General features: G+C 57.7%; 1 protein-coding gene and 1 long non-coding RNA gene across 16 annotated transcripts in view; both read left to right on the forward strand.

Annotated features, from left to right (window-relative positions):
• Positions 1–15,446, forward strand: part of TCF3 (transcription factor 3) — a 55,466-nt gene extending 40,020 nt beyond the window's left edge. For 3 of the 15 annotated variants that reach the window (XM_027908448.1, XM_027908438.1, XM_027908450.1), the window contains 12 exons: positions 2,247–2,349; positions 2,897–3,036; positions 3,187–3,313; positions 4,176–4,234; positions 4,940–5,018; positions 5,708–5,781; positions 6,443–6,646; positions 7,860–7,981; positions 8,694–8,861; positions 9,758–9,996; positions 13,819–13,963; positions 14,884–15,446. In XM_027908448.1, the coding sequence (XP_027764249.1) occupies positions 2,247–2,349; positions 2,897–3,036; positions 3,187–3,313; positions 4,176–4,234; positions 4,940–5,018; positions 5,708–5,781; positions 6,443–6,646; positions 7,860–7,981; positions 8,694–8,861; positions 9,758–9,996; positions 13,819–13,961 (1,458 nt within the window). In that variant the 3' untranslated portion in view covers positions 13,962–13,963; positions 14,884–15,446. Of the gene's footprint in view, positions 1–2,246; positions 2,350–2,896; positions 3,037–3,186; positions 3,314–4,175; positions 4,235–4,939; positions 5,019–5,707; positions 5,782–6,442; positions 6,647–7,859; positions 7,984–8,693; positions 8,862–9,757; positions 9,997–12,904; positions 13,132–13,818; positions 13,964–14,883 lie in introns of those variants that run through there. The other 12 variants (XR_003573968.1, XM_027908439.1, XM_027908444.1 and 9 more) reach the window with 12 other exon arrangements.
• A 4,993-nt stretch (positions 15,447–20,439) lies between these two features.
• LOC114070846 lies at positions 20,440–21,427 on the forward strand. The gene is made up of 2 exons (XR_003573969.1): positions 20,440–20,786; positions 20,818–21,427. It is a non-coding gene; the product is annotated as an uncharacterized LOC114070846 (long non-coding RNA).
• Positions 21,428–25,916: the final 4,489 nt, after the last annotated feature.

Below are 25,916 nucleotides of genomic sequence, written 5' to 3' on the forward strand. Positions count from 1 at the left end.
TTTTTTTTGGTCTTCAGTTCACAGGTTCCCCCCAGAGTCACAGAGTCGGGGGTGTTGACGGAGCTCTCAAAGGTCCTCGAGCCCAACCATTGCCCCCCCACGAACCCCTGTCCCCAAGTGCCACATCTGTGTGTTTTTGAACGCTCCCAAGGATGGTGACTCCCCCACCGCCCTGGGCAGCCTGTACCAGTGCCTGACCACTCTTTCAGTGAAGAAATTTTCCCTGATATCCCACCTGAACCTTCCGTGGCACAACTTGAGGCTATTTCCTCTTGTTTCTGCCTGGGAGCAGAGCCCGACCCCTCCCAGCTCCCCCCTCCTGTCAGGGAGTTGCAGAGCCAGAAGGTCCCCCCTGAGCCTCCTTTTCTCCAGGCTGAGCCCCCCCAGCTCCCTCAGCTGCTCCTGCTGCTCCAGCCCCTTCCCCAGCTCTGTTGTCCCTTCACCCGCTCTCCATCCATGGCACCGATGCCCACAAGGTGATTTCAGCTCCCTGTGGCCCTGCAGGGTCCAGCCACCCGTGAGCTGACACGTGGGGAAGGACCAGGGCTGCCCCTCGGGTTCTGAACACCCCAGTTTTGGGAGAAGCTGCTCCAAGAAATGGGAACCTGGGCTGCTGGGGGAAAATGAAGCCGTGGATATACTGAAGTGCAGCCACCGGTGCTTTTCAGAGGGGTTTGGTGGGATTCGGGAGATTTTTTTCTTGGTGTTTTGGGAGTTTTTTTAACAAAAAGAAGCCTGGAATGGGCTGCCCAGGACAGTGGTGGAGTCACTATCCCTGGAAGTGTTCAAAAAACATGTGGATGTGATGTTTGAGAACGTGGTTTAGAGGTGAATAAGGTGGTGGTGCTGGGCTGAGGGCTGGACTTGATGATCTTGAGGGCCTTTTCCAACCTAAACCATTCTGTGATTCTGGTTTTTATTCTCCACCCCCAATTCTGTCCCTTCTTGCTGGTGAGGGCCAGGGCTGGAAGGGGAGCAGCTGGCTGTGAGGAAAGAGAAACTCAGGGCAGGTTTCCTTCCCAAAGAGAGCCGTGTGTGCCAGGCAGAGCCCAGCCTGTCCCCGCCTCTGCTTTCGGCTGGATTTAAAAAAAAAAAAGATTATCGGTTTCAGAATGAATCAAAGGGGATGAAAATAAGCTGTGACGAAAGTTCTCACATCATTTTGAGTGCCATTTCAGTTTCTTTGCGTGTTGAATTTCTGCTTTTTTTTTTACTTTTTAAAAAAAAAAAAAAAAAAAAAAGTTTTGTTTTTTGCCCTGGCCCAGGTGATTTTCAGTCAGGGCTTTCTAAGGATGGGTTTGGTTAATTTAGAAAGGAAGGAAAGGCCTTTTCTCCTTTTTGATGTGCTGTTGAATCATGTAGCTGAGCAGTGCTGCAGAAATCTATCCCAGAGCTGTCCCAGAGCCCTTTTTTAGGGGCTGCTCAGCCCTCGGTGTCCCCTGTGCCACCATTTCCCCTCGAGCTGCTTTGTGTGGCAGGTTTGGGCAGGGGAGGCTGGCACCCCTCAGGGCTGGCACAGGGGGTCCCAAGGCCAGCCCCCAGCCCACGGGGTCACCCCACATCAGTGGTGGCTTTTGTGGTTACCCAGAAAAACTTTATAACCGTGGAAAACGGAACTGGAGCCGAGTCGAAACTTCTGCTGGGGCCAGCGAGTTCTGCAGGAGGGGGCTGGGGGACCCACGGGGTTACAGGAAGGCAGAGGGGCTCTGTCCCCTGTCCCACTGCCCTTCAGGGACTTGGGCTGAACCTCTCCAGTGCTGCCCAGATCTGCTGTGGGATGAATAGAAGCAAAGCTCAGGGACTCATGGAATGGGTTGGGATGGACGGGACCTTAAAGCTCATCCAGTGCCACCCCCTGCCATGGGCAGGGACACCTTCCACCAGCCCAGGGTGCTCCAACCTGGCCTTGGACACTTCCAGGGCAGCCACAGCTTCTCTGGGCAACCTGTGCCAGGGCCTGCCCACCCTCACAGGGAACAATCCCTTCCCAATATCCCGTCTATCCCTGCCCTCTGGCACTGGGAAACCATTCCCTGTGTCCTGTCTCTCCAGGCCCTTGAAAGGCCAGTTGAGTGAAACACTTGCTGCTCTGTTGTTGTGAAAGGGGCCACTCAAACCCTGCTGAAGGTTAACTTTGAAGCTTAAATTTGAAGTTTAGGCTGTGCAGGGTTTGGGAGAGTCACGGTGACGATGTGGGGCCTTGGAGTGGCCAAGCAGTTCTCTTCAACCCCTTTCCTACCCCACAGGTGTATCCATCCAACTCAGGTGATGACTACAGCAGGGATCCAGCTGGATATACTCCCTCGAAACCTCCCAGCACTGTGTATCCTGGAGCCTTTTATATGACAGGTGAGTGACTCACACCCTGGGGCAGAGCAGGAGCTGCCTGGATTGGTACAAACCACAGGAAGGATTGGATGGAGGAAGCTCAGGACAGGAGTGCAGGAGACAAAAAGCAGCCCTGAAATCATAGAATTATGGAATCTCCTGAGCTGGAAGGGACCCACAGGGATCATCCAGTCCAATCCTGGCCCTGCCCAGGACACCCCAGCAATCCTCCCCTGTCTCTCAGAGCGTTGTCCAAACGCTCCTGGAGCTCTGGCAGCCTTGGGGCCGTGCCCACTGCCCTGGGGAGCCTGGGCAGTGCCCACCACCCTCTGGGGGAAGAACCTTTCCCTGAGATCCATCCCAACCCCCCTGGCACAGCTCCAGCCCTTCCCTGGCTCCTGTCCCTGCTCCCAGAGAGATGGTCCTGATTTACTCAGCAGGTGATGCTCAGTGCAGACAGGACACGATGGGGACAGTCACAGCCCCTCAGCCCAGGCTGACCTGCCCATGGGGGACTGGGGGCTGCCTGTGGTGTCTCTGCCCTGCCCAGCCCCGCTGTTCCTTGCAGATGGACTCCATAACTCGCCAGACCTGTGGAGTTCCCCGGGTGCCATGAGCCAGTCGAGTTACGGTGCCATGCTGGGCAGCTCGTCCTCCCCACTCCCGCAGTCCAGTGGCTTCAACAGTTTACACCAGCACGAACGCATGGTAACGCGTCCCCTGGGGCTGGGGGGGCTCTGTCACCTCTGTGTCACCTCCTTCCACGGCTCTGGGCTCGGGGGACCCGGGTCCTGGCCCAATGCCACAGCCCAGCAGCTTTCCCAGGGCTCCTCTCACCCCTCTCCTCCTCCCTGCCAGAACTACCAGCTGCATTCAGGAGAGGTGAACGGGGCACTCCCCTCCGTGTCCGGCTTCTCCTCGGCCTCCACACCCTACGGAGTGTCCAGCCACACGCCCCCGATCAGCGGCACGGACAACATGATGGGTATGTGCAGCCCCCCTGGCCCTGCACGGGCTCACCTGGAGGGCCAAAGTCTTGGGCAAACCTGGTGCCCAAAGGCACCCAAACCCCCCACCCCTTTTTGTCCCTCCTGTGTCACCCATGCCCGCAGTCACTGCGTGACACAGCGAGGTTCCTGCTGATGGATGCCCGGAGCAGGAGACAGGTGTGGGGTTTCCACCTGCTGTGGGGGATCTGGGAGGAGCCCAGGAGCTCTGATATTACCTCTTGGAGGTGCTGTGACTGACATGACTTGCGGGAAGGATTTGCACCTGTGTGACTCTGTTCACTGAAATCCACAATGGGAACGTTCGTGCTGCCTTTAGATACCACGTTAACCCCTGAGTGCTTTAATCCTTGACCCTGCTGAACCTGTTACCAAACCTGTCACTGAAATGAACTTATGCTCCCCAGGAAATGAGGATCCTGACCTGGGCTTGTAGAAAAACTCTTATTTTTCCACAGGGAATCAAGTTTGGGATTCATAGAATGACAGAATCATTAAGGTTGGACAAGACCTCCAAGATCATCCAGTCCATTGGTGATTGTAGGGGCTTAAAATGCCCCATGGCAATGGGCTGTGCTGCAGCAGAGACATCTGACTGCTGGTGGTGGCACCTCCAACCCAGAGCTTAGAGAGACCTTTGTGCAGCCCCTGAAAGCTGTCGGGGGGTGTGTGCCCTGTCCGGGCTGCCCCGAGCCAGACAAACATTTCATTTACAAGCAAAGCACTGAAAGCAAAAAGTTTCCAGCTCAGAGCAGGTGACCCCAGAGAAGGTCTCGTAGGGTGCCATGTCCTGCTGGGTTCTGGTGCCCTGGCAGTGACATCTGTGTCCTCTCCTGGCAGGTAACAGAGGAACCACAGCCGGGAGCTCTGGAGACGCGCTCGGGAAGGCACTGGCCTCGGTAAGGGTTGGGATCATCCCTGACCTGCTCCTGCTGCTCCTGCTGCTCTGGGCCCCCTCTCCATACGTAGCAGGGAGCATGGACACAGTGAGAAGTGTGGCTGAACGCAGCCCAAAGCCACAGCAGGCTCTGAGGGAGGGTTTTCCCCACTCCATGTGCTGCCATCTCGGTCCTGGTGCCTCTTGGCAGATGAGGAAACTGAAGCACTGAGGGGGAAACTGAGGCACTGCTTGTTGCAGCCCCATGACCAGCCCAGCACCCCCCCCAGCCTCATACTCTCTGCCCAGACCACCCTGCACAGCCCCTGTGGCAGGACTTGCAGGTCCCATCAGTCCTGGCCCTGCGTGTGCTGGTTCAGGCTGGAGGGCACTGGTCTCACTGGGTTATCAGAGTCTCCTTTGTCACCTTCAGTGACCTTTCCATGGTGGCAGAGGGGGGCTGGCAGTGCACCCTGTGACGATCCCATAGGGCTCTCACTTCCTTCCAAGGTGGGACCCGAAGATTGGAGGCTGCACTCAGGGGTGGGGACAGAGAGAGACCCCGAAGTTGATGGGGGAACTGGGGGGAGCTGGGCTGGACCTTCACCCTGGGTGTGGGTTTGGGACAGGGGGTCCCCTCAGGGGTCACAGCGGGTGGTGGGTGCTGCTGGGAGGTGGCAGCAGCTCAGGGTGGGCCCTGCTCACTGCCCACCCTCTCTCTCCCCAGATTTACTCCCCTGATCACTCTAGCAATAACTTCTCCTCAAACCCCTCCACACCGGTCGGCTCCCCGCAGGGGCTTGCAGGTGAGTGACAGATCATAGATGTTGTTCTCTGGGTCGGGTTTGCTTTTGGGAGCTTCCCAGACCAGCCCCAAACCCTCACTACAGAGCCCAGGGGTGGCAGTGACCCCGGGACCTGCTCCTGTCATTCCTGATCCTGTCCCTGAGCGTCCCATCTCCCGGAGGCTGTCCCTGGATTTGTCTCCCGTGGGAGAAGCACACTGGGAACTGGGAGCTGGCCAACCAGTTAAAAGCCATTTCCAGCACCTGGTGAAAGCCTGTTCCTGGGGCAGGACAAGGTGCTGTTGTGCCCAGCAGAACTGGTGCCCAGGCTCCTCATGCCCAGGGTGCAGCCCCAAGGTCACAGCGTGTCACTGAGACCAGGGACAATTGGACACCTCTTGAGTCTGAAGGCCTGAGCTCAGCTCCCTGCTGAGCCCGGGCAGAGGCTGAGCCCGCAGTGCCACGAGGTGCCACGAGGTGCCATGTGGTGCCGTGCAGCTCTGTGGTGGCCCCTGCAGAGCTGTAGTGCCCCAGTGGCCCGTGCAGTGCCATGTGGTGCTGTGGTGGCCCAGGTGGTGCCATGGGGTGCTGAGCGTGGCAGGGTGGCCCGTGCACAGCGTGGTGGCCCCTGCAGTGCCGGGCCATGGCCCAGCTTCCAGCCCCATCTAGTGGCAGCCGGTGCCGGTGCCCAGCTCTCCGTTTGTCCCCAGGCACGTCGCAGTGGCCGCGGGCGAGCGGAGCGGGTGCCTTATCTCCCAGCTACGAAGGGAGCCTCCACACTTTGGTGAGTGGCTGCTCCTCCTCCCTCCTGTCCCCTGGGGCTGGGTGTGGAAGGATTTGTGGGGGGAAGTCCTCTCCCCTGAACAGCCAGGGCCTGGAATCAGATGGTTGGTCAAGGTGGATAGATGGATGGATGGATGGATGGGTGGGTGGATGGATGGATGGATGGATGGATGGATGGACAGACGGACGGACGGATGGATGGATGGGTGTGTCCCTGAGCCTGGCACCTGGAGGACAGCCTGGCACCCTCCCCCTGTCTGTGGCCCAGGCCCATCCTGGGCTCTGGCCCAGTGGAATGGATTCCTGGCAGGTTTCTGTGTCCCTTCCCTGAGCAGCTCTGCTGGTGTGACTGCTGTGACCCCTCGTGCCTTTAGGGGGTGGCACTGACTAGGGGGGTTATTTCTCCCCATCCCTGCCCTGTGGCACTTCAGTGCTGGGTTGCCACGAGCCATCCTGCAGTGCAGAGCTGCAGCAGGCTGCTGGCTTAATGGGATGGCAGTCATGGAATCATGGAATGGTTGGGGTTGGGAGGGACCTTAAAGCCCATTCCATTCCCATGGGCAAGGACACCTTCCACCAGACCAGGTTGCTCCAGCCTGGCCTCGGGCACTTCCAGGGACGGGCAGTTAACACAGACCTCTCTCTCTGCCCTGTCCTTGCAGCAAAACAAAATGGAAGACAGGTTGGACGAAGCCATCCACGTGCTGAGGAACCACGCCGTGGGCCAGACCACTGCCATGCCCAGCAACCACGGGGACATGCACGGGCTGCTGGGCTCAGCTCCCCCCCACAGCACCGCCGTGGGCAGCCTGGGCCAGGCCTTCCCTGCCTCGGTCATGGCCCTGGGCAGCAGGCACCCCAGCCTGGTACGTGTGGGGGCACCGTGGCAGCTGGCAGGGCCACGCTGGGGACACGAGTTGCGTGTGGGCTGCCCTGGCATCCAGAGGGATGAGAATAGCTTGGTGTGGCCCAGCTTGGGTCAGGTGCTGAATGTGGGACATGCGTGGAAGTCACGTGCTGTGTTCCTGCAGGGAGGGCTGAATCCCATCTCATCCCACCCCCTGCCATGGGCAGGGACACCTCCCACCAGCCCAGGTTGCTCCAAGCCCCGTCCAGCCTGGCCTTGGACACTTCCAGGGATCCAGGGGCAGCCACAGTTTAGTTTCTCTGGGCACACCGAGTCCACCCTCAGCACAGACGTGGCTCTTGGCACAAACTCTGTGTGCACTTTGTTCATGCCCCTTCTCAGGGCAGGCAGAGGTGGTGAAAGCTCTTCTCTACCTGCAGCATGGATGGAAATCCCTCAAAACAGCTTCAAGCCATCCCTGGAGTATGCAGGGAGAAGGAATGATTGGGGCAGCCCCCATGTCCTGCCCTGTGTGTGGGGAGTGCTGGTGTGTGAGGGCTCATTCTGGCTCCAGGGCAGATTCCAGGCTCCCTGAGCATGTGGATGCTGAGGTCCCATGCTGGGTCACCAGAATCCCCCTTATCCAGAGGCTGGTGACCACAGCAGCACGTCTCTGGCAGAACTGGCTGCAGCTCTCCAGATTCTGAACCAGTTGTGAGCCCCTGCCAGGCTTCCCAGACTCTGCTGCTGATGGGATCACACGTGTGTCCTGCCAGCTGGAAACCCAGCAGGGCTGGCTCTGTCCTGCCAGTCCCTGGCCTGTGTGGCACAGAAGGGCTGCCCCTCGCCCTTTCTGAAGCCAAGTTCACACTGCTGGGATGTCCCTCGCTCTGATGGCAGTGGGAGGTGGCAGAAATTGGTGCTCGGTGGAGACAGGGCATGTGTCCTCCCTGGTGTGCCAAGTGAGGGCACAGCTATGATGGGGGCTTTGGGCTGGGCCCAGCTCATGTGCAGAGCTGCAGTGTCCCTTCTCTCAGTCCTCAGAGAGCTGGTGCTGGAGCAGGCTGGCTCTGCCCTGCCACCTGCCTGTGCTCTGGGTGATGGGATTGTGCAAGGGGAACACACAGCTGTGCCTTAGCCCAGTCCATGGAGCCCTGGGGGTGTCCTCAGGTGACTGTCCCCCTGCCTGCTGGCCATGACGTGTCCCCCTTGCTCTGCTTGTTGTGCTGTAGGTGGGAGGAGGTCACCCCGAAGACGGCTTGTCCAGCAACCCCAGCTTGCTCCACAACCACGTCACGCTGCCATCCCAGCCCAGCTCGCTCCCTGACCTCAGCAGGCAGCAGGACACGTACAGCGGTAAGGCAGCTCTGCACGCCGGGGCTCACCTGTGCCAGGGCTCACCTGTGCCAGGGCTCACCTGTGCCAGGGAGAGAGAATTTGGGGCACCTGTCAGCTCCAGCCCTGTGCAGCAGCAGCCCAGGGGGACACGGGTGGTGCTTCCTTGTGCGATCCACAGGGCAGTTTTGACTTTGAGTCTTTTCCAGAGGTTTTATAGAATCCCAGAATGGTTTGGGTTGGGAGGGACATTAAAGCCCATCCAGTCCCACCCCCTGCCACGGGCAGAGACACCTTCCACTAGCCCGGGTTGCTCCAAGCCTCGTCCAGACCTGGCCTTGGACACTTCCAGGGATGGGGCAGCCACAGCTTCTCTGGGCACCCTGTGCCAGGGCCTGCCCACCCTCCCAGCCAAGAATGTCTTCCCAATATCCCATCTAATCCTACTAGGTTTGACCTACATGTCCCTGTCCCTCCTGCCAGCTGTGGGTGCACTGCCCCCCAGGCCCTGCTCTGCTGGAGGGGTTGGGCTCTCATTTTGGAGGGCCTGGGAGGTGGAGGGAGAGCAGGGAGCAGCAGCAGGGCAGAGCCAGCATGGCTCCATCTTCCCTGGCTGTGGAGCAGCGGTGCAGGATGAGTTTGGGAGGCCACAGCAGGAGCAGGGCCTGGGCACCCCCCGGGCTCCTGTGTGGGTCAGGCCCCTCAAGCCCTGCACGTGGCTCTGCTCTCTCCGCAGGTTTGTCCGGGGGGCTGGGGAGGAGCAGCGTCTCCTCGGGAACGAGCGAAATAAAGAGGGAAGAGAAGGAGGACGAGGAGAACACGTCAGTGGCAGACAACTCAGAGGAGGAGAAGAAGGAGCTGAAACCCTCTCGGAACAGAACAAGGTGCTCTTTGAACAGGTCTCTCCCTTCACTTACTCTGTTCCCAGGCTGGGGGTGTTCGGGCTGGGCTGTGGCCGCCGTGACCTGCCGGGTGCTGGGCTTGACCCAGTGAGGCTGAGGGTCATCCTGTGGCACAGACCCTCAGCCCCTGCCCACCCTGGGAGCCTGGTGTGGCCTCACACAGCCTGGGCTCCTGCTGCTGCCCCAGGGGAAGGGTCCCTGCCGCCCTCCTGCTGGCTCCTGTGGGCTCAAGGCTTCCTCATGCTCCTAAAGCAGAGGGATGCACCTCATCCACAGGGCCTGTGTGGGCCCTCGGGGCTGTGCACAGGAAGGAGAGAGTGCCCAGCCCCAGACAGGGAAGGTTTGACCTCTTCCCTGCCTTGGGGCATCTCTGCTGTCTGCTCTGGGCTCCTGTGTCCTCTGTCACATCCAGCCGAGGAGTGGCAGCGGGTCAGGTTCCAGCTCGCTGGCTGTTCTGCAGCCCCACCACCAGCTCGGAGACCTCGCCAGGGGGATGGTGCCCGGCAGGGCAGTGCCAGCCCCGCTCCTGCCCTGGAGGCAGAGGGCTGTGTCTCCCCAAATTCCACCTGGGGATTCCAGTGTCGGCCCTCACCTTCTCAGGGCCACCCGCAACAACCTTTGGTTGCACTGTGGTTTCTTTCCGTGTTGCTTAAAACCAAACCAAACCAAACCAAAAAGAGGCAGAAGAAGAGCCTTAACTGCTTCTCTCCAGAGTCCCTGCGTGTCCCTGTGCCCGAGCGTGTGGCCCAGGCCGGCACGTCCCTGGGGGCACCGGGGGCCACGCGGGGCTCGGCGTGTCGGTGCCTCGCCGTGTGTTTCTTGTCTGTGAGTTGACCAGTGCTGAGAGTGCACGCGAGGAATGTCCCTGTCTCGTTCTTATTTTAAACCATTAGTCAAGATGAGGATGAGGAGGACGATCTTCTTCCCCCAGAGCAAAAAGCCGAGAGAGAGAGAGAAAGGAGGGTCGCCAATAATGCCCGTGAGCGCCTGCGGGTCCGGGACATCAACGAGGCCTTTAAAGAGCTCGGACGCATGTGCCAACTGCACCTAAACAGCGAAAAACCGCAGACCAAACTGCTAATCCTACACCAGGCCGTATCAGTCATACTGAACCTGGAGCAACAAGTTAGAGGTCAGTGAGGGTCCCGGAGTGGTGATATTTTACGTATCTGATCGGCACGGGGCTGTCTGTCTGTCTGTCTCCTGTGACGTGCTGTGGTGCCTCGCACTGTCTCTCTCCCCCTGTGGCCTTGGGGACCGACCCAAGGCTGTTGATGTCTTTTTTATTTTTTTTTTTTTTTTTTTTTTTTTTTTTTTTTTTTTTTTTTTTTTTTTTTTTTTTTTTGCATCCCTCCCTGCTGTTCTCTCCTCCGTTCCCCCACTGCCGCTGCGTGTGCTGCATGCCCTGCGCCGTCAACTCCCCCGCAGCCAGGGCTGCTCCGTGCTTGGCCAGCTTGGAAAATCCCCAGCCAGCAAATCTCCCAGAGGGACCCAAATCTGCCATCGCCAAGGGCCGCTCCGGGCACAGGGCACATCCCTCGTGGCCCAGCGGGGCTCTGTGCTCCTGTCCCGCCTGTGTGGCAGCTGGAGAACCCCTGGGATCACCGGAGCTATGCCGGGGGCAGCGGGACGGCCTGGGCTGAGCAGCCCTCGCTGCCTGCACAGACTGGTCCCAGAGCAAAGCTGGGAGCTCTGCGCGTTCCGAGCCGAGCCGGGAGCTGCCGGTGGGTGCGTGCGGGGCCTGCCCCTCACCGGGGCACCCTCACCTCCTTCCACACGTGTGGTGTGTGCACCCATCTGGTGTGTGCACCCTCTCCGGGGTGCACCCTCTCCGTGCCCCAGCCCTGGGTGCCGCGTGCCCGCGGGCTGGGAGGTGGAGGGCTGGGTGTCCCGCTCCGGAGGACTTTGCTGCTTTGCTCCCGCATCCCGCAGTGCATGTTCCCGCTCCAGCCCGGGGTGCCGGGGCAGGATAACCCCCTTTCTCTCTGCAGAGCCTGTCGTAACACGCGTCGGGGGCTGTGCCTGGCTGTGCTCCTCTCTGCTGGCCTTGCTGTGCCTTGATGTTGGAGTCCTTTGTGCCTCTCTTCAGTTTGTAATTTTTTGCCTTTCATAACATGTATATTTTTTCCTGTCTCTTTTTTAATTTCCCCTTCCTTTTGGTTTTGGTTTTTTGTTTTGGTTTTTTTTTTCCATTTTATTTCGAGTTTTTATTTTTTTGGTTCTGTTCTTTCCGATCTCCTACAGACAGTCCCCAGCCGTGACCTCTCGGTGGTCCCACTCTACCTTGTACTTGCTGCTCACGGATCCCAGGCAGGACCGAGGGGGGCAGGGCTTAGGCAGAGTTGGCACCGTGTTCACTTTGGTCTCCCACGCTTGTCCCTTTTTAAACCCTTCCTGGAGGCAGCCAGGGAAGCGGCTGAGCCCGGTGGGCTGCCCTGGGCAGTGTTAGTGCAGGCAGTCTGTGTCCCCTCCCTGTGGGTTTCCAGGAGAGAATCCCACTCTCACCCCCCATGGGAATGGGGCTGTCGGGTCCCTGTGTGCCCAGCCAGGGCTGCCAGGACCCTCCTGCTGCCATATTAGCTGTGGGGCAGGAAGGGAAAGGAGGAGACTGAGGGGTTTCAGGGGGCCCAGGCAGGCAGGTTGGTGACCCCTTGGAGAGGGGCACAAGGCAGCCAGAGCACCCCGTCCTTATAACCCCTCTGCACGCTGCCAGCGGTGTGTGCTGGTGGCAGGGAGGTGGCTCTGTCCTGCCCGGGTGTGACATCCAAACTGTGACATCCCAGGAGAGCCACCAGCCAGGCCCCATGGCCACCAACCTGAGCTGGGAGGAGCGAGCTGGGCTCCTGCTGTGGGGTAGCTTGGTGGCCCCATCCCCCTGCCCATCCTGGGTGTGTGCAGAGAAGGTGGCAGTGCCAGCTGGGGCAGTGAGGAGGGGACAAGGACAGGAACGAGGCAGCAAGGAGAAGCTGCAGGAAGCACAGGCAAACACTTGCCTGGGGAGCACTTGCCCCCCTTCCTGCATCCATACACCGCCCAGAGACCCTCCAGCTCCCCAGGAGGGCTCTGTCTCTGCGGCCTCTCTTCACTGAAGGCTCATCCCCACACAGCTCCCCTGGCAGGCCTCAGTCTGTCCCAGTGCAGGGCTCAGGACCCTCCTCAGATAGGTGTCTTCCTGCAGGAAATTTTGCTCTGGGGGAGAAGGTCGTCTGTGCATAAACTGGGGCTTTGGAGGGGACGGGCTGGGGGGGCAAGACCACGGTTCAAGGTGCTGCCAGCACGACTCTGCCTCCCCCCTGTCCCGGCCTGTTTCGGGTATCCATGGGGTGCCTGTCACCAGAGGAGGCTCTCCCGGAGCTTCTGGGTGTGCCTGGAAAAGAAAATCACCCCCTTCTGGTGGCATCCAGTGCTGCATCTGAGCCTGATCCTCAGCAGCAGCCCAGGCACTTGGCTCCTGCCCCTGGTGCTGCCCCCGGCCCCTAAGAGGGTGCCAGGCCAGGCTGCTCCTGCTGCTGTGGCAGAAACGCCTTCACTGGGAGCTGCAGGTGGAGTTTTGGAAGGAAGTCTTACAAAGAGGGATTTGCTTTCTGCCAAAAAGTCTTTTTTTTTTTGGGGGGGGGGGGGGGGTCCAGACCTGATGGTTTTGGCCGAGACCCTCCCCTAGACTTGGAGTTTTCAGCTGAAAACTGGCATCACTGGCCCTGTGGCAGCACCCTCCAGCCCTGTGGGCACCCTCCAGCCCTGTGGGCACCCTCCAGCCCTGTGGCAGCACCCTCCAGCCCTGTGGGCACCCTCCAGCCCTGTGGGCATCCTCCAGCCCCATGGGCACCCAGCCTCATGCTGGCAGCACCTTCACCTGGCTCGCAGGGGTGACACAGCCCGGGCCACTCCTGGCAGCAACCCAGAGGAATTGGCTTTGCAAAAGTGAGGCCGTTTGGGCCGTTTCCAGTGGACACCAGGAGCACTCCCAGCACGGCAACATATAAACCACCCCCCCCCTTGGTACCACCCCCTGACTAACCCCTGTGGTGCTGTGAACCCAGCAGTACAGACGAGGCCTTGTCACTGGAGGACAAAGATCTGAGGGACCGGGAGAGGAGAATGGCCAATAACGCCAGGGAGAGGGTGCGTGTGCGGGACATTAACGAGGCCTTTAAGGAACTGGGACGAATGTGTCAGATGCACTTAAAAACGGACAAAGCACAGACCAAACTGATCATCCTACAGCAAGCGGTGCAGGTCATTCTGGGCCTGGAGCAGCAAGTACGAGGTATGGTACCGGCTGGCAGGGGCACTGCGGGGCCTGTCTCTCCCCTCTGTCTCTGCATGTTCGTGCTTCTCTGTCCTGACTCCTGCTCTCAGTGCGAGGTGTGTGTTTGCAGAGCTGGCAGCACCCCTGGGGGCTGCCTGAGCTCTCCCTGGACCCAGCCTGGGATGGATTTGAGGCTGCTCTCTCCCTCTCCCCTCCTGCTTAATGGGAATTTGGCACTTGGATCCCATTAAGCAGCTTTGGAAAACTCAGTCCTCGGCTCGGAGAGCTGGTTGAGGCACTTGGGGGTTCCTGAAACAGGCACATGGGGAGGCCCTGGCACAGATTGCCCAGAGCAGCTGTGGCTGCCCCATCCCTGGGAGTGTCCAAGGCCAGGTTGGACGGGCCTTGGAGCACCCTGGGCTGGTGGAAGGTGTCCCTGCCCATGGAACTGGGTGATCTTTAAGGTCCCTTCCAACCCAAACCATTCTGGGATTCTATGTTTAAATTGGCGTGGGGGTCCAGCCAGGCCTGGGGTTCTGCTCGAACAGGGGTCCAGCGAGGAGCAGCTGCACGGGGCTTGTCCCCCCACAGGGTGCCGTGGGGCTGCTCTGGGGCTCTGTCCTCGCTCTCCCTCCTGGGTGCTGCTGCCCTGTGCGATGCCGTTGCCCACACTGAGGCTGCTCCCCCTCCCTGTTCCCGGCACAGAGCGCAACCTGAACCCTAAAGCAGCCTGCTTGAAGCGTCGGGAAGAGGAGAAAGTGTCCGGAGTGGTAGGAGACCCCCAGATGACACTTTCAGCTTCACATCCTGGTCTAGGAGACGGTCACAACCCTGTTGGACACATGTAAAGGTACCATTTTTCCCCGAGCCCGTGCCGACACGCATTGCTCTGCTCTGGCTGCTCAGCCCCCTTCCCTCAGCACCAGCCAAGGTTCTGCTTCCTTTACCTGAAATCAGTGGCTTGCACATGTCCAAGGCACTGGCACAGCTTGCCCAGAGAGGCAGGGGACGCTCCATCCCTGATAGTGTTCGAGGCCAGCTTGGATGGCACATGGAGCAACATGGTCTAGTGTGTGTGGTGTCCCTGTCCACGGCAAGGGATTGGAAGGAGATGGAGCTTTAAAGGCCCTTCCAACCCAAACCATTCCATGATTCTTCATGCATGTCATGTGCCCTGTGGACGCCCAAAGCCCCTGGCCCACAGGAGGGGTGGGATGGGGGGGGTTGAGTGCTCTCCCCACCCTGAGTGAGCTCATCTCTGCTCTGCATCTCCCAGACCTGCCCCAGCTGGCTCCTGGAAACCAGCAGCTCCTTTTCCTTGTGGCTCTATGGGAGGGAATGGGCAGGTTCCAGAAATGCCCAGAGGGGCAGAGAAGGTAAAAATCCTGCACTGGAACTGTAGCAGGCACAGGCCCTGAGGGGCTGTCCCCATTTCTAGGGGAACCCTGTGCTTGGCCAGGAGCAGCTGAGCCTGTTTATCCCAGCAGTGCAGAGATGCTGGAGGGCCTTGAGCAGATCCAGGAGTGGTGGGTCAGGAGCTGATCCCACCAGCACTGCATGGAGGGGCCACAGTTCCCTCGCTGTCCCCTGTCCCAGTGGGTGCCTGGGGGTGGCAAAGCTCATGCCCCAGCTCTGCTGCAGCCCCGTGGGCTGACTCCTGCAGGGACAGGCTGCAGCAGGAGCCTCAGGGCCCCCCTGCAAGGAGCACAGGTTTATTCTCATTTGGATTTCCATCACTTCAGGCTCTTCTTTTTTTTTATTTTATTTTAGTTGTAGGTCTCCCTGTTCCTCTGGCTACAGAGATCTGTAGGAAGAAAGCCCTCGGTGTGACCTGCAACCTTCTTGAACCATGGACTGTAGTACTGCTCATACTGACACACGCAGACGGATCCTGGTGTGACGTAAGGGGTGGAAAGAAAAAAAACACTTTGTCAAAAACAGAACGGAAACAAAAAAAAAATTGCCTTAAGTATAAAGTGCAGAACAGTCAATACATATCACTCAGTTAGGAGGGGGTGGCGTGTTCTCTTGGCTTGTTCACAAGCAGCCAGCAGCAAAATTGTGCCTAAGCTTGATATTTCTTTTTTCTAAAAAAAAAAAAAAAAAAGAACATTAGTTATGAGATTTTTTATGTAGAACAAATAGCAATGCCTTTTGGGTTTTTTTTAGCTTCTTTTGCATATGTTTTGTAAGCGACGAAAAGAATTTTTTTTTTTTTTTTTTTTGTATAAAAACATGTCTTGTACCCTCCGCTTTTCTGCTGCTGTTTCTATAGTTAACGTTGCATCTTTAGGATCAACCAGAATATTAAAATTGTATTAAGAGAGACTGGATATAAAGAGAGGAATTCTCAGATTCGGCTCGGAAAGCCACTAAAAGCGAATGTAGCCACCAGCAAGGGGATGTTCTTCCTTGCCTGGCTTGTACCTTCCATGATAAAAAACAAACAAACAAACAAACTCACGTGCTGAATTCACCATCTCTTTTGCTTTGGCCACTTCTGATTTGGGAAAAGGAAGTCAAACAGCAGAGCAAGTGGCAGCAGCGCCCCTTGCTCCTCCCGGGAGGCGACCGAGGTGCTCTGCAAGGTTTGCTCTATTCCCGGAGATCTGGCGTGGCACAGGAGGTGCCCCACGGCTGTCCCGGAGCTGCCGGGAGGGAGCAGGGCTGGAAGAGATCCAAGGCACTGGGGCACTTCCAGGCAAAGCGGAGCAGGAACACGGATGCCCGAGGAAAGCCCGAGGTGGAAGGAAGAGCCTCTTCCCCACACGCCTGAGCTGTCGGAGGCAGTTCCAGGAGCAGCGCTGAACAAAGACCGAGTGAACAAAGCTGGAGCACTGGGAAGAGGCGGAGGCAGCAGCAGGACATGGGGCCAGGCAGCCCAGTATCTGGGGCAGGAAGAGACCTGGAATGTGGGCTCACTCCAGCCCTTGGCAAGCCATGGCCAGCAGCAGGATCCCTTCTCCCTGCACTGGAGTCACCGCCACTGGAAGTGGAAAAGGCTCGGGGAGAGGGGCCTCACACTCCACTGTCACCTCCTGTGACATCTCCAGGGCATCCCTGGAGGCAGAGTGAGCTCGGCACAGGCTTCCCGTGGGGATGTGAGTGGTAACTTCACCTGCCTGCGGGCTCCTCTCCGTGCTGGGAAGGAGGGAAGAGGGAGCTCCTGCCCTGCAGGACGTGCTCCAGCAGCCAAGCTGGGCCAGCCATCCCCCACTGCCAGGGATTCCCAGTGCTGCTCCAGAGTGCTCAGCAGGAGGAAGATCCCTGGCAGGCCCACTGGGTGGCCTGGAGATGTGGAGCAAACGAAGAGGTGCTGGGCAGTGCTGAGCTGCAGCAGCCGTTCTGGAGGTGGCCATGGAAAAGCATCCGCCGGGAATTCACTCTTGTTTCTTCCCTCTCCTTCCCCTTCTGAAACGTTTTGTGCCTGGTTCCTCCCAGCTCTGCAGGCGGATGGGGCAGTTCCCCAGAGAGTGTGACATCTGGAATGTTCTTGGACTGGGGCCACAGCTGCCCAGATGTGCCTGGCAGAGCCCAGTCAGACAAGACAGTGCTGGTCTGGGGGGGACGTGGGGACGATGAGTACGGTAGGACCCCCCCTCTCCCCTACAGGGTCCATCTCTTCCCTCTGCTGCTCCAGCCTTTGCTCCTGGGGGAGCTGTGCTGCTTTGGCAAAGGGAAGGACTGGCAAACAGGACTGGGTTCTGTAGCACTTCCCAGCAATCCCGGGCTTTGGCATAACCTCCTGGTGCTCCTCTGTGCTCGTGGCTGCACTTTGTGCTCTGGCAAACCCTGCTGGAAGTGCTTATCTCCCACCTCACCTGGGCACTGTGGCCTCAGCTCCTGCAGCATCTCTGAGAGGAGCCAGTCCAAGTGCCAGGGCAGCACTGGGACTGTCCCTGCTGCCCCTGGCACTGCCTTGGGGCTCCACAGCATCCACCCTTAGCTCTGAAGCTTTTGGGTGCTCCTGGCTTTCCCCAGCTTGCTGATCCCACCATTCCTTCTGTGTGGGGAGACCTGAAACCACAGCAGCCCCCAGCTGTGTTCCCAGGAAGGCCAGGAAAATTCAGCAGTTCCAGCAGCCCAGGTTCTTCTTGCCTGTGTCAACAGACCCATTTTAGCCTAATTAGCTCGCCAGGTTATGACACTTCCCTCCTTTGGGTTCTTCTGGCTGCTGAAGCCCGGGGCAGTGAGATGGATGAGGTTTCCCTCCACGTGTGACAGTCCTTGACTCCCATCTGTGCTCTGTGGGGGCTCAGCAGCTGCTTTTTGCAGCTGTGAGAGGTGGCTTCATCCCATGGGAATTCCTGCTCCATGAGTGGACAGTGATGGGGCTGCAGGGCTTTCACTGCTCAGGGTTTTCAGCTGGCTCAGTGCCCCTGCCCCAGGAGTGGGAGGGATGGAGCAGTGTCCCAGATCTGGCAAGCCTGAAGCCCTACAAAAAATTTTAAAGTGCTTCCCAAACCCTTTGATTCTGCCCCAAGAATTGAAGGTGGCAGTTGTGGACAATTGGACTTACAGAGACTAGTCAAGAAAAATCCAGGAACTGAACAAAATTGGAAATTTGAGAAGATTCATGAGTTGTTCAAAATTTTTCCTGAACTTCTTCATCTCCTCCAAGTCCTGCAGGCCAGGGGGGATTCGTGATGAGCCAGAGCCTTTCCCACCATCCCTGAACTCCCAGGCATTGTGACAGAGATGGGGCTTTTCAGCTGCATTTCAGTGCTTGAGATGCTGTTTTCTTGATGGCAAACCCAGGCAGCTTCCTTCCTTGGCAAGGCCTGGGTGAAGATCCTTGAGCACAAACCCTCAGAGCCAGGGTTTGGAGGAGATCTTGGTTCCTCCAGCTCAAAAGCACAGTGTGGGGGTGGCAGTGCTGTGCCACCTCGATGGCACAGCTTTGTGTGCCAGCCCAGTGTGGCCTCGGTGGCATCTTTGCTTTCCAGGTGCTCACGGGGCAGTTGGGAAGTGCAGCAAGGAAAAACTCCTTTGGCTTCCCAGCGTGTTTGGTTCGGTGTGAATGAAGTGCCTGCAACCTGCCAGGGAAAGTGGCTGTTCTAAAAACGAGCACTATCGGGTGCAGTCCCCAAAATACCACCCTAAAATGTCCTCCTGTGGCAATGAAACTCTTTTCTTTAGGTGTCATGGTCACCAAGGGACAGATCCGGGCTGTGCTGGCCAGACCACTTGGGATCTTACAGATCCCCAAAGCTGCTTCTCTGCCTGCCTGCATGTCCCCCACACCCACAGTGCTGCCAAGAGAGGTGTCCCAGGGGGGTGACAGACTGTAGGGTGCCATTTATTCAGTTTTCTCTCAGCCTTGCATGCACAGGTGCTCCTCGGGCATGTGCCTGTCCTCGTTGGGGGCCACAGAGCCCCCCCAAAGCTTCCATCATCAGACAGGGGATCGAGGGGCTGCCTTCCCCTGTGTGCAGCTTCTAGTTTCTCTTTTCCCACTCTGTTTCCCAGTCAAGCAGCAGAACTGGGTTCCCATCTGCCTTGGGACACTCCTTGTGGGGCAGGGACAGTCCTGGAGCACAGTCTTGGGGTCCCCAGCCCCAGGGGTCTCCCTTGCTCCCCCCTCAGCCAGCCCCCTGCCTCCCTGCATGAGCTGTTCATGCCACGGTGCTGAGGAGTGTCTGGAATCCGGTTTATTAACAGTAAGATTGCAGATTTTTGTTCTTTCTCCCTTTTCACCCGCTTTTACCCCAGAGCAAAGCAGCTGCAGCCCCCCAGGCCTTCACCTTCCTGGGCTCGTGCTGGGGTGGTGGTGTCAGCCTGCCTGCTCCTGCTGCTGCTGCTGCTGCTCACAGCCCAGGGAGCAGAATTCCAGCTGTTTGCAGCCACCTCCCTGCCACCCCCAGTCAGACCAACTGCAGTTCGAGGGTCAGTGCAGAACCTGCTCTCGAAGGTCCTTTGTGCCCCCCCAGTGTCCCCACTGGAGCCAGCAGAGTCTTTGGGCCCTCAGCCCTCATGGAGTGATTCCCCACATCCTCCCCTCAGCAGGTTGGGGGTTTCTTGAGAAACAAGAGGCTTTGGAACCCCCAACCCCTGCACCCCCTGAGCTTTGCTGCCAGCTTTGGGGCCAGTGGAGCCCAAGATCCTCTTGCAGGCCCTGCTCTGTTCTAGTGAGGACCCTGGGCCAGCTCCAGTCTCAGCAAGGCCCTGGCCTGGGCTTTGGGATGTGAAGCAAAGCTGGGGCTGGAGCTGGGCCAGGACAAGCCATCAGCCCCTCCTGCAGTGCTGGCTAACCCAGAGCAAGCTGTGGCCACTGGACTGCCCATTCCTGCCCGACACCAGCAATAGCAAGGCCTGTTTTCTGTCCCCCAAGCTTGCACAAGGTCTTTGCCCTGTTAAATCCTATGCAACCCCCTCTCCTCTCACCAGGACTCTCCAGGTCCCATCCCAGCCCATTCTCTCTGCCCTTGTCCCATGACTGCTGAGTTCTCCCTCCCTGCTGCTCTCAGAGTGCAGTTTTATTTCTAGCAGCTCCAAAAGCATTCCAAACCCTGTGCTCTGGAGCTGGGAAGGGGTAGATAGGGGCTGAGACCGCAGGAACACCCGTCACAAGTCATTCTGTGGGAGCTGAGCACTCAGTTGGAGGGGGCAAGGCCTGGGGCCCCTCCACACCCCTTTCACCCTCCCGTGCCTTCTGCTCACTGCCATCCTTCATCCCTCTGTGCCCCGAAGGGAGAAGTTGAGTCCCACCACGTTGCTGTTTTCTTAACACCTGAGCCTCAGGCTTGGCTTGGCTGTTCCCCTTCAGCCCCCCCAAGCCTGAAGAAGTGTCTCCCTGTCTCCCCTGCTCCTCAGTCTCTCCAGCCAGCACCTCTGAGCTGTGTCCCTTGGCAGGGTGGCACCAGCCTTGGTGGAGGCAGGAGGATTCGGGAAGTCAGTCCCACACCATGGCTGCCTCTCCCTGCAGCTGTGGGGGGATCTGGTGCTCTGTACTTTGATTTTTAGGGCAATTCAGCCTTTCCTGGGAGCCAGCCCTGCCATGCCTTGGCCTGCAGGACTCCCACAAGAGGGTGGGCTCTGGTTAGGAGGGTATTGCAGTCTCCAGGTGTTCTGTCAAACCTTTTGTGCCCATCCTGCAGCCCAGCCCAGGGCAGGAGGCAGTCCTGCCGTGGCTCTCCTCGCTGGTATTACTGTTCCCCTGGCTTTGTCCATCTCCTGCTCCTCGGGCCTCTCAGTTCCCATCCTGGCCCGACCAAGCACCTGCCATGATGGAGGGCCAAAATTTGACACTCCCCCCGCTACATCTCATCTCATCTCATCTCATCTCATCTCATCTCATCCCATCTCAGCTGTGGCACCAGCACAGGAGAGCAGAGGGGCTTTTTGCTTCCAAATGGGGTGTTCTGGCACCAAGAACGTCCCCACGCCCTGCGTGCCAGGGCTGTGCTTGGGTCAGCCCTGCTGCTCCTCGAGGCAGCAAGCTGGGACACCACAGGTCCCCCTTCCCAGTGCCATCCGTGTCTTCCCAAATCACTTGGACCCACCAGCTTTGGAGCAAACCTTGTAATGTGGGGCCTGTTGGGCAGGGAAGGGGTTGTGGGAAGCCTCACACCAGCCATGGTGACTGTGCCAGGAGAGGGGAAAGAGGCACCTGGAGAGGCAGGACAGGGGTGATCCCAACCCCATGCTGGGGAATGACCCGTTGGGAGTGGAGGGTTCCAGCTCTTGGGAATGACCCGTTGGGAGTGGAGGGTTCCAGCTCTTGGGAATGACCTGTTGGGAGTGGAGGGCTCCAGCTCGCTGGGCAAACAAAGCATTCCTGGGATGCTCTTTCTCTCTATTTTTGTAGGATGGGGGGTGGGAGAGCAGATGGGAGATGCCTGCGGAAGTTGTTTATTTTTAACCCTGGTTGGTTTTGGTTTTTGGCCTTTAAAAAAATAAAATGGTCCTTGCTTTTGATGTTTATGCTGCCTACCTGTAAATCCAGATGTACTTAAGTGGCTGAAATCCTTGTTCTTAAATCAGATACACATTATAGTTTTGAACTATATATATAGTAAATATATATATATATATGCCTAACCCAGCAAAAAAAAAATAAAAAAATAAAGTATTTGGGGGTGGGAAATGCGTTGCTCTTTGAAATGAATCACAATTGGGGGATGAAATTGTGTTTCTGAGTGCCTCAAGATATGAATTGTTTTCATTTTTTTAAATAATTTTATACAAGTGTCAAAACAGCTGGCTGGATTATTTGGAATTTTTAAATAATCCTAACTTTTTTAAAGTAGATTTTGAGAACTGTCCTGTATATAACAGTAATGTAGCAATAAATGTGACATTTTATAACAATATTCCTTTTTTTTTCCCCCCATGTCTGTCTTTCAGGTGTTGTATTCCTAGGGATGAGAAGTTGGAATAAAGGTTTTACCTTGTACTAAAAAAAAAACAAAAACAAAACAAAAAAAAAAAAAAATACCAGACAGGTTTTCAGACACTGGGCACAGGTCCTGCATCAGCTCTGGCACAGCTGGAATGGTTTGGGTTGGAAGAGACCTTAAAGCCCATCTTGTTCCAACCCCTGCGATGGGCAGGGACACTGTCCGCTAGACACATAGACACATGCACTGGGAATGTGGCCTCTGGGGAGGGTTTCCAGCACTTTCCATCACAGCAGGATCAGAGCACCGTTTCCAGCACCATCAGGAAGGCTTTGGAGGTGCTGGGCCCTCCCTGGGGCAGCACAGCCTCTCCCGTGGCTCTGCTGTGCTCAGTGGGCTCAGCCCCGTCCTGGACAGAACCCAGTGGAAGTGGGTACCCCCAGGGTGCACCTTGGAGATGGGGTCAAATGCCCCCCAGTCCGTCCCAGGAGTTCAGCACGGACTGGTGGTGGTGATTCACGGAATCACAGAATCACTCAGATCTTTTAAATCACCAAGTCCAATCATCAACCCAGCACTGTGTTCAGCACTAACCCAGGTCCCCAAGTGCCACCCCCACACACCGCTTGGGCACTTTGAGGGATGGAGAATCCACCACTGCCCCAGGCTTGACAACCCTTCCCATGAAGAATTTTTTCCTAATGTCCCACCTAAACCTTCTCTGTACAAGTTGAGGCTGTTCCCTCTTGTCCTGTCCCTTGTTCCCTGGGGGAGCAGAGCCTGACCCCCAGCCAGCTCCACCCTCCTGTCAGGGAGCTGGAGGGAGCAATAGTAGTTGCAGAGAACGTGGGCAGAAGGTTCAAGAGGGCTCAAACCCTGCAAGAATGGGATGCATCCGGTACTGGGAGATGGCCCAGCCTCGCAGGTTCTCACTCTCCCACCCCCATCCCCATCCGAGGGGCGAGGGTGAATAGTTGGGTCTCTGTCACTCTGTGCCAAGGGCCCAGCCCCAGCCTCTCACACCCCTCACTGTGCTGCCCTGCCCAGGCTCTACCTGCCCTCATCCTCCAGGCTCCTCCAGGCAGCTCCTGAGGTGTTGCACCCCCACTCAGCAGGAATTTCCCTAGATCCTCATGGCTCACACCCCTGTGGGTTCAGTGGCTGGGGGAGCCCTCCACTGCCAGCTTGTCTGTGGGATAAACAGAGATGGGGCAGCTGCACCCAGGAGCACTGAGCTCTGCAGATCCTCTCTGTGCCCCGGTTCCAGTGGGGAGGTGCTGCCTTGGAGCAGGGTGGGAAGGAAGGTGAGAGCTGCTGGAATTGCTGCTGGACACTGGACACCATTCCTGTGGGTTTGCACAGGGGAGCCCAGGAAGCATCTGCAGCCCTGAGGCTTTGGCAGTGCGTCCACCAGCCTCAGGCAGACAAGCACTTCAAGCTCTAACATCCTGCGGGATTTTCACAGAATCCCAAAATGGTTTGAGTTGGAAGGAACCTTAAAGCCGATCTTGTTCCACCCCCTGCCATGGGCAGGGACACCTTCCACCAGCCCAGGTTGCTCCAAGGCCTGTCCAACCTGGCCTTGGACATTTCCAGGGCTGGGACAGCCTTTTCCAGTGTTCTTCCTGCAGGTTCACGAGAGGCTGAGCAGGCTCGGAGCAGAGTCCTGGGAACATTATGGAACTGATGGTGAATTTAGGACCCTCTGCTGAAAAATCGGGTTGGAAGCTCCCTCTCCTGTAGGGAGAGGCTGAGCAGCCGTGACAGGAGGGTTTGTGGAGGCACTGACAGGCACTGGGGAGATCTCTCTGGGAAGGGACCACTACCCTTCAGCACAGAGGGTGGGAAGCAGTCCCAGCTCACTGCAGGGACAGTGCCACCCCTAAGGGCTAGGGACAGACCATCACCTCGGGGCTGGTGTCCCCCCTTCAGCACGGGGACATCCCATTGTTATGACCAGCCCCAGAAGGCGAGGGTAACCCAGGTTCTTACTAATAGGTCCCTTGGGATGGATTAGAGTGAAATGACACTGAATGATCAGTGTTTGTAAATATATATATATGTGTGTAGTTCATTTTAGAACAATTTTGCTTCACAGAAAAAACAGGTATGTAGCCGTTTTGGTTGTTGTAATCTATAGTGATAGAGCAATATTAAAGCATAAAAGTAACACTGAGGAAAATGTATAAGGGAGAGAAAGAGAAAGAAAGGATGAGAAAGAGGCGGTCTTGATCCATTAAGGGTGGGGGAAATCCACAAAACTCAAAGATTTGATGAGTTATACGAGTTCCCACTCAGGCTCAGGTGGGAACACCTTGTACCTCTTCCCGGTGTGGGGAGTTTTAAAATGGATGATGTAATACTGGATCATGGGACACCTCATGAGCCTTTGACACCTTCTTAAGATATTACAGCTGCCTATTATGTCAGAATTAATCATGACCCGTTGGGGTCGATCATCTGAGATGAATAGCTCAGGTTAGGTGTGAATGTCTTCGATGCTCCCCGGAGGGGTTTCTACAGCAGAGTCATCAGGAAAGGACGGACTTTGGTATGATAAGAAGGACTACCCCACTTCGGAGGATTTGCCTTTTAATTAGACTCTTCCCTTATCTGGAAATCCAGTTTGTAGCTTCAGGTATGGAGGCCCTTCTACACCTGGGGTAGCTGGACAATAGTACCCCCTTATCTTACCTCAAGGTCCTTTAGCAGTTCAAATTAGGAGGCGTATTCAGGGAGGGGTGGGCAGCTGTTTCTTTGCAGTTTGCTACCGTGGACAGAAGTCTTTTGGTGATCTTAACATGTTTAAGACATCAACCATTGCATTCTCTGACACCTGTCCCCCCGGGGCTCATGTTCCCTCTCCAGCATGGGGACAACCCAATCCCTCAGGGCTCATGTCTCCTTGGGGTTCATGTCCCATTCACCAGCATGGGAACAGCCCTACCCCTCAAGGTTCATGTCTCCTCAGGGCTCATGTCTCCTCAGGATTCGTGTCCCCACTCCAGTGTGGGGAGAGCCCATCATCCGCTCCAGGCTCATGTCCCCTCAGGGCTCGTGTCAGGGCTGGCGTCCCTTCTCTGGTGCAAGGACAGTCTCTCCCCTCACGATTTGTGTCTCCTCCGGACTTGCGTCGCAGCTCTTGTCCCCTCTCCAGCGTGGGGTCAGCCATCATCCCCTCAGGACTCGTGTTAGGGCTGGTGTCCCCTCAGGGTTCGTGTCCCCTCACTCCTCCTGTCAGGACTCGTGTTGCCTCTCCGGCGTGGGGACAGCCCACCCACTCTGGGCTGGTGTCCCCTCAGGGCTCACGTCAGGGCTCTCGCCCCCTCAATCCTTGTGTCCCCTCAGGGTTCGCGGCAGGGCTGCTGTCCCTTCTCCGCCGTGAGGACAGTCCGTCCCCTCACCCTTCCCGCTTTGTGTCGCCTCAGGACTTGTGTCGGGGCTCTTGTCCCCATCAGCCCCCCGGGCTTGTGTTAGGGCTGGTGTCCCCCCTGCCCCGTGTTCCCTCTCCACACGGAGAACACCCCCGACCGCCGGTGTCCTCCAGCCCCCCTCAGGGAGCTCCGGAGCCGCCTCCTCCCGCCGCGCCTGCTCGAACCGGCCCCGCCGCCATCGCCGCCCCGCGCAGGCGCCGCGGGGGTGACTTTGAGGCCGCGCCATGTTGAACCAGCTGCTGGGGCCGCGCTACGTCCAACTGCTGCAGAACTGGTGAGGGGGCACCGGGCAATGCCAGCCCGGACCCGCGGCTGTCCCCACGCCGGTCCCGGTCCGCCCGCCCGGCCCCGGGTCTTCCCGCTCCTACCCGGGGTCTGCCCGCCCACCCCGGCCCGGAGTTTGCCCGCTCGGGGCGGGTGTGAGGGGCTGAGGGGGTGTGAGGGGGGGGCAGGAGGCAGGTGAAGGGGGCTCCCTGCCCGCCCGGCTGTGGCTGCATTTAATTTTTTTTGTTGTTGTTTTGAACGTCTTTTTTTTTAAACACAGCCTTTTTAGGGCTGTGTGTGAGGCAGAACGAAGCGGTGTGCGGGGCACAACAAGGGGATGTGGCTGTAGCAGCGTGTCTTCTCTTTGTTGAGTAATGGGCTTTCTGAGTAACAGCATATCGCTCTTTTCCCGTAAAATATCTTGACCGCCCCGAGGGCTAATGCTGTTCTGTGTATGTCGGGTTGTTTCGATATTTCACTGTATGGGTTGCGCGCTGCAGTACCAGAAGGATCTAAAGGTGTTGAAGAGTGTCCAGATGAGGATATGGAGATGGGAAGGGTGTGAGGAGCAGCTGAGGGCACTGGGCTGGTTCAGCTGGAGCAGAGGAGACTGAGGGGAGACTCCTCGGGGGCTGCAGCTCCTCCCGAGGGCAGGCGGAGGGGCAGGCGCTGAGCTCTGCTCTGGGACCAGGGACAGGAGCCAGGGAAGGGCTGGAGCTGTGCCAGGGGGGTTGGGATGGATCTCAGGGAAAGGTTCTTCCCCCAG

The sequence above is a fragment of the Empidonax traillii genome, unplaced genomic scaffold (assembly GCF_003031625.1).
Source record: "Empidonax traillii isolate 1590-97213 ecotype Southwest subspecies unplaced genomic scaffold, ASM303162v1 scaffold1713:size83011, whole genome shotgun sequence".
NCBI lineage: Eukaryota > Metazoa > Chordata > Aves > Passeriformes > Tyrannidae > Empidonax > Empidonax traillii.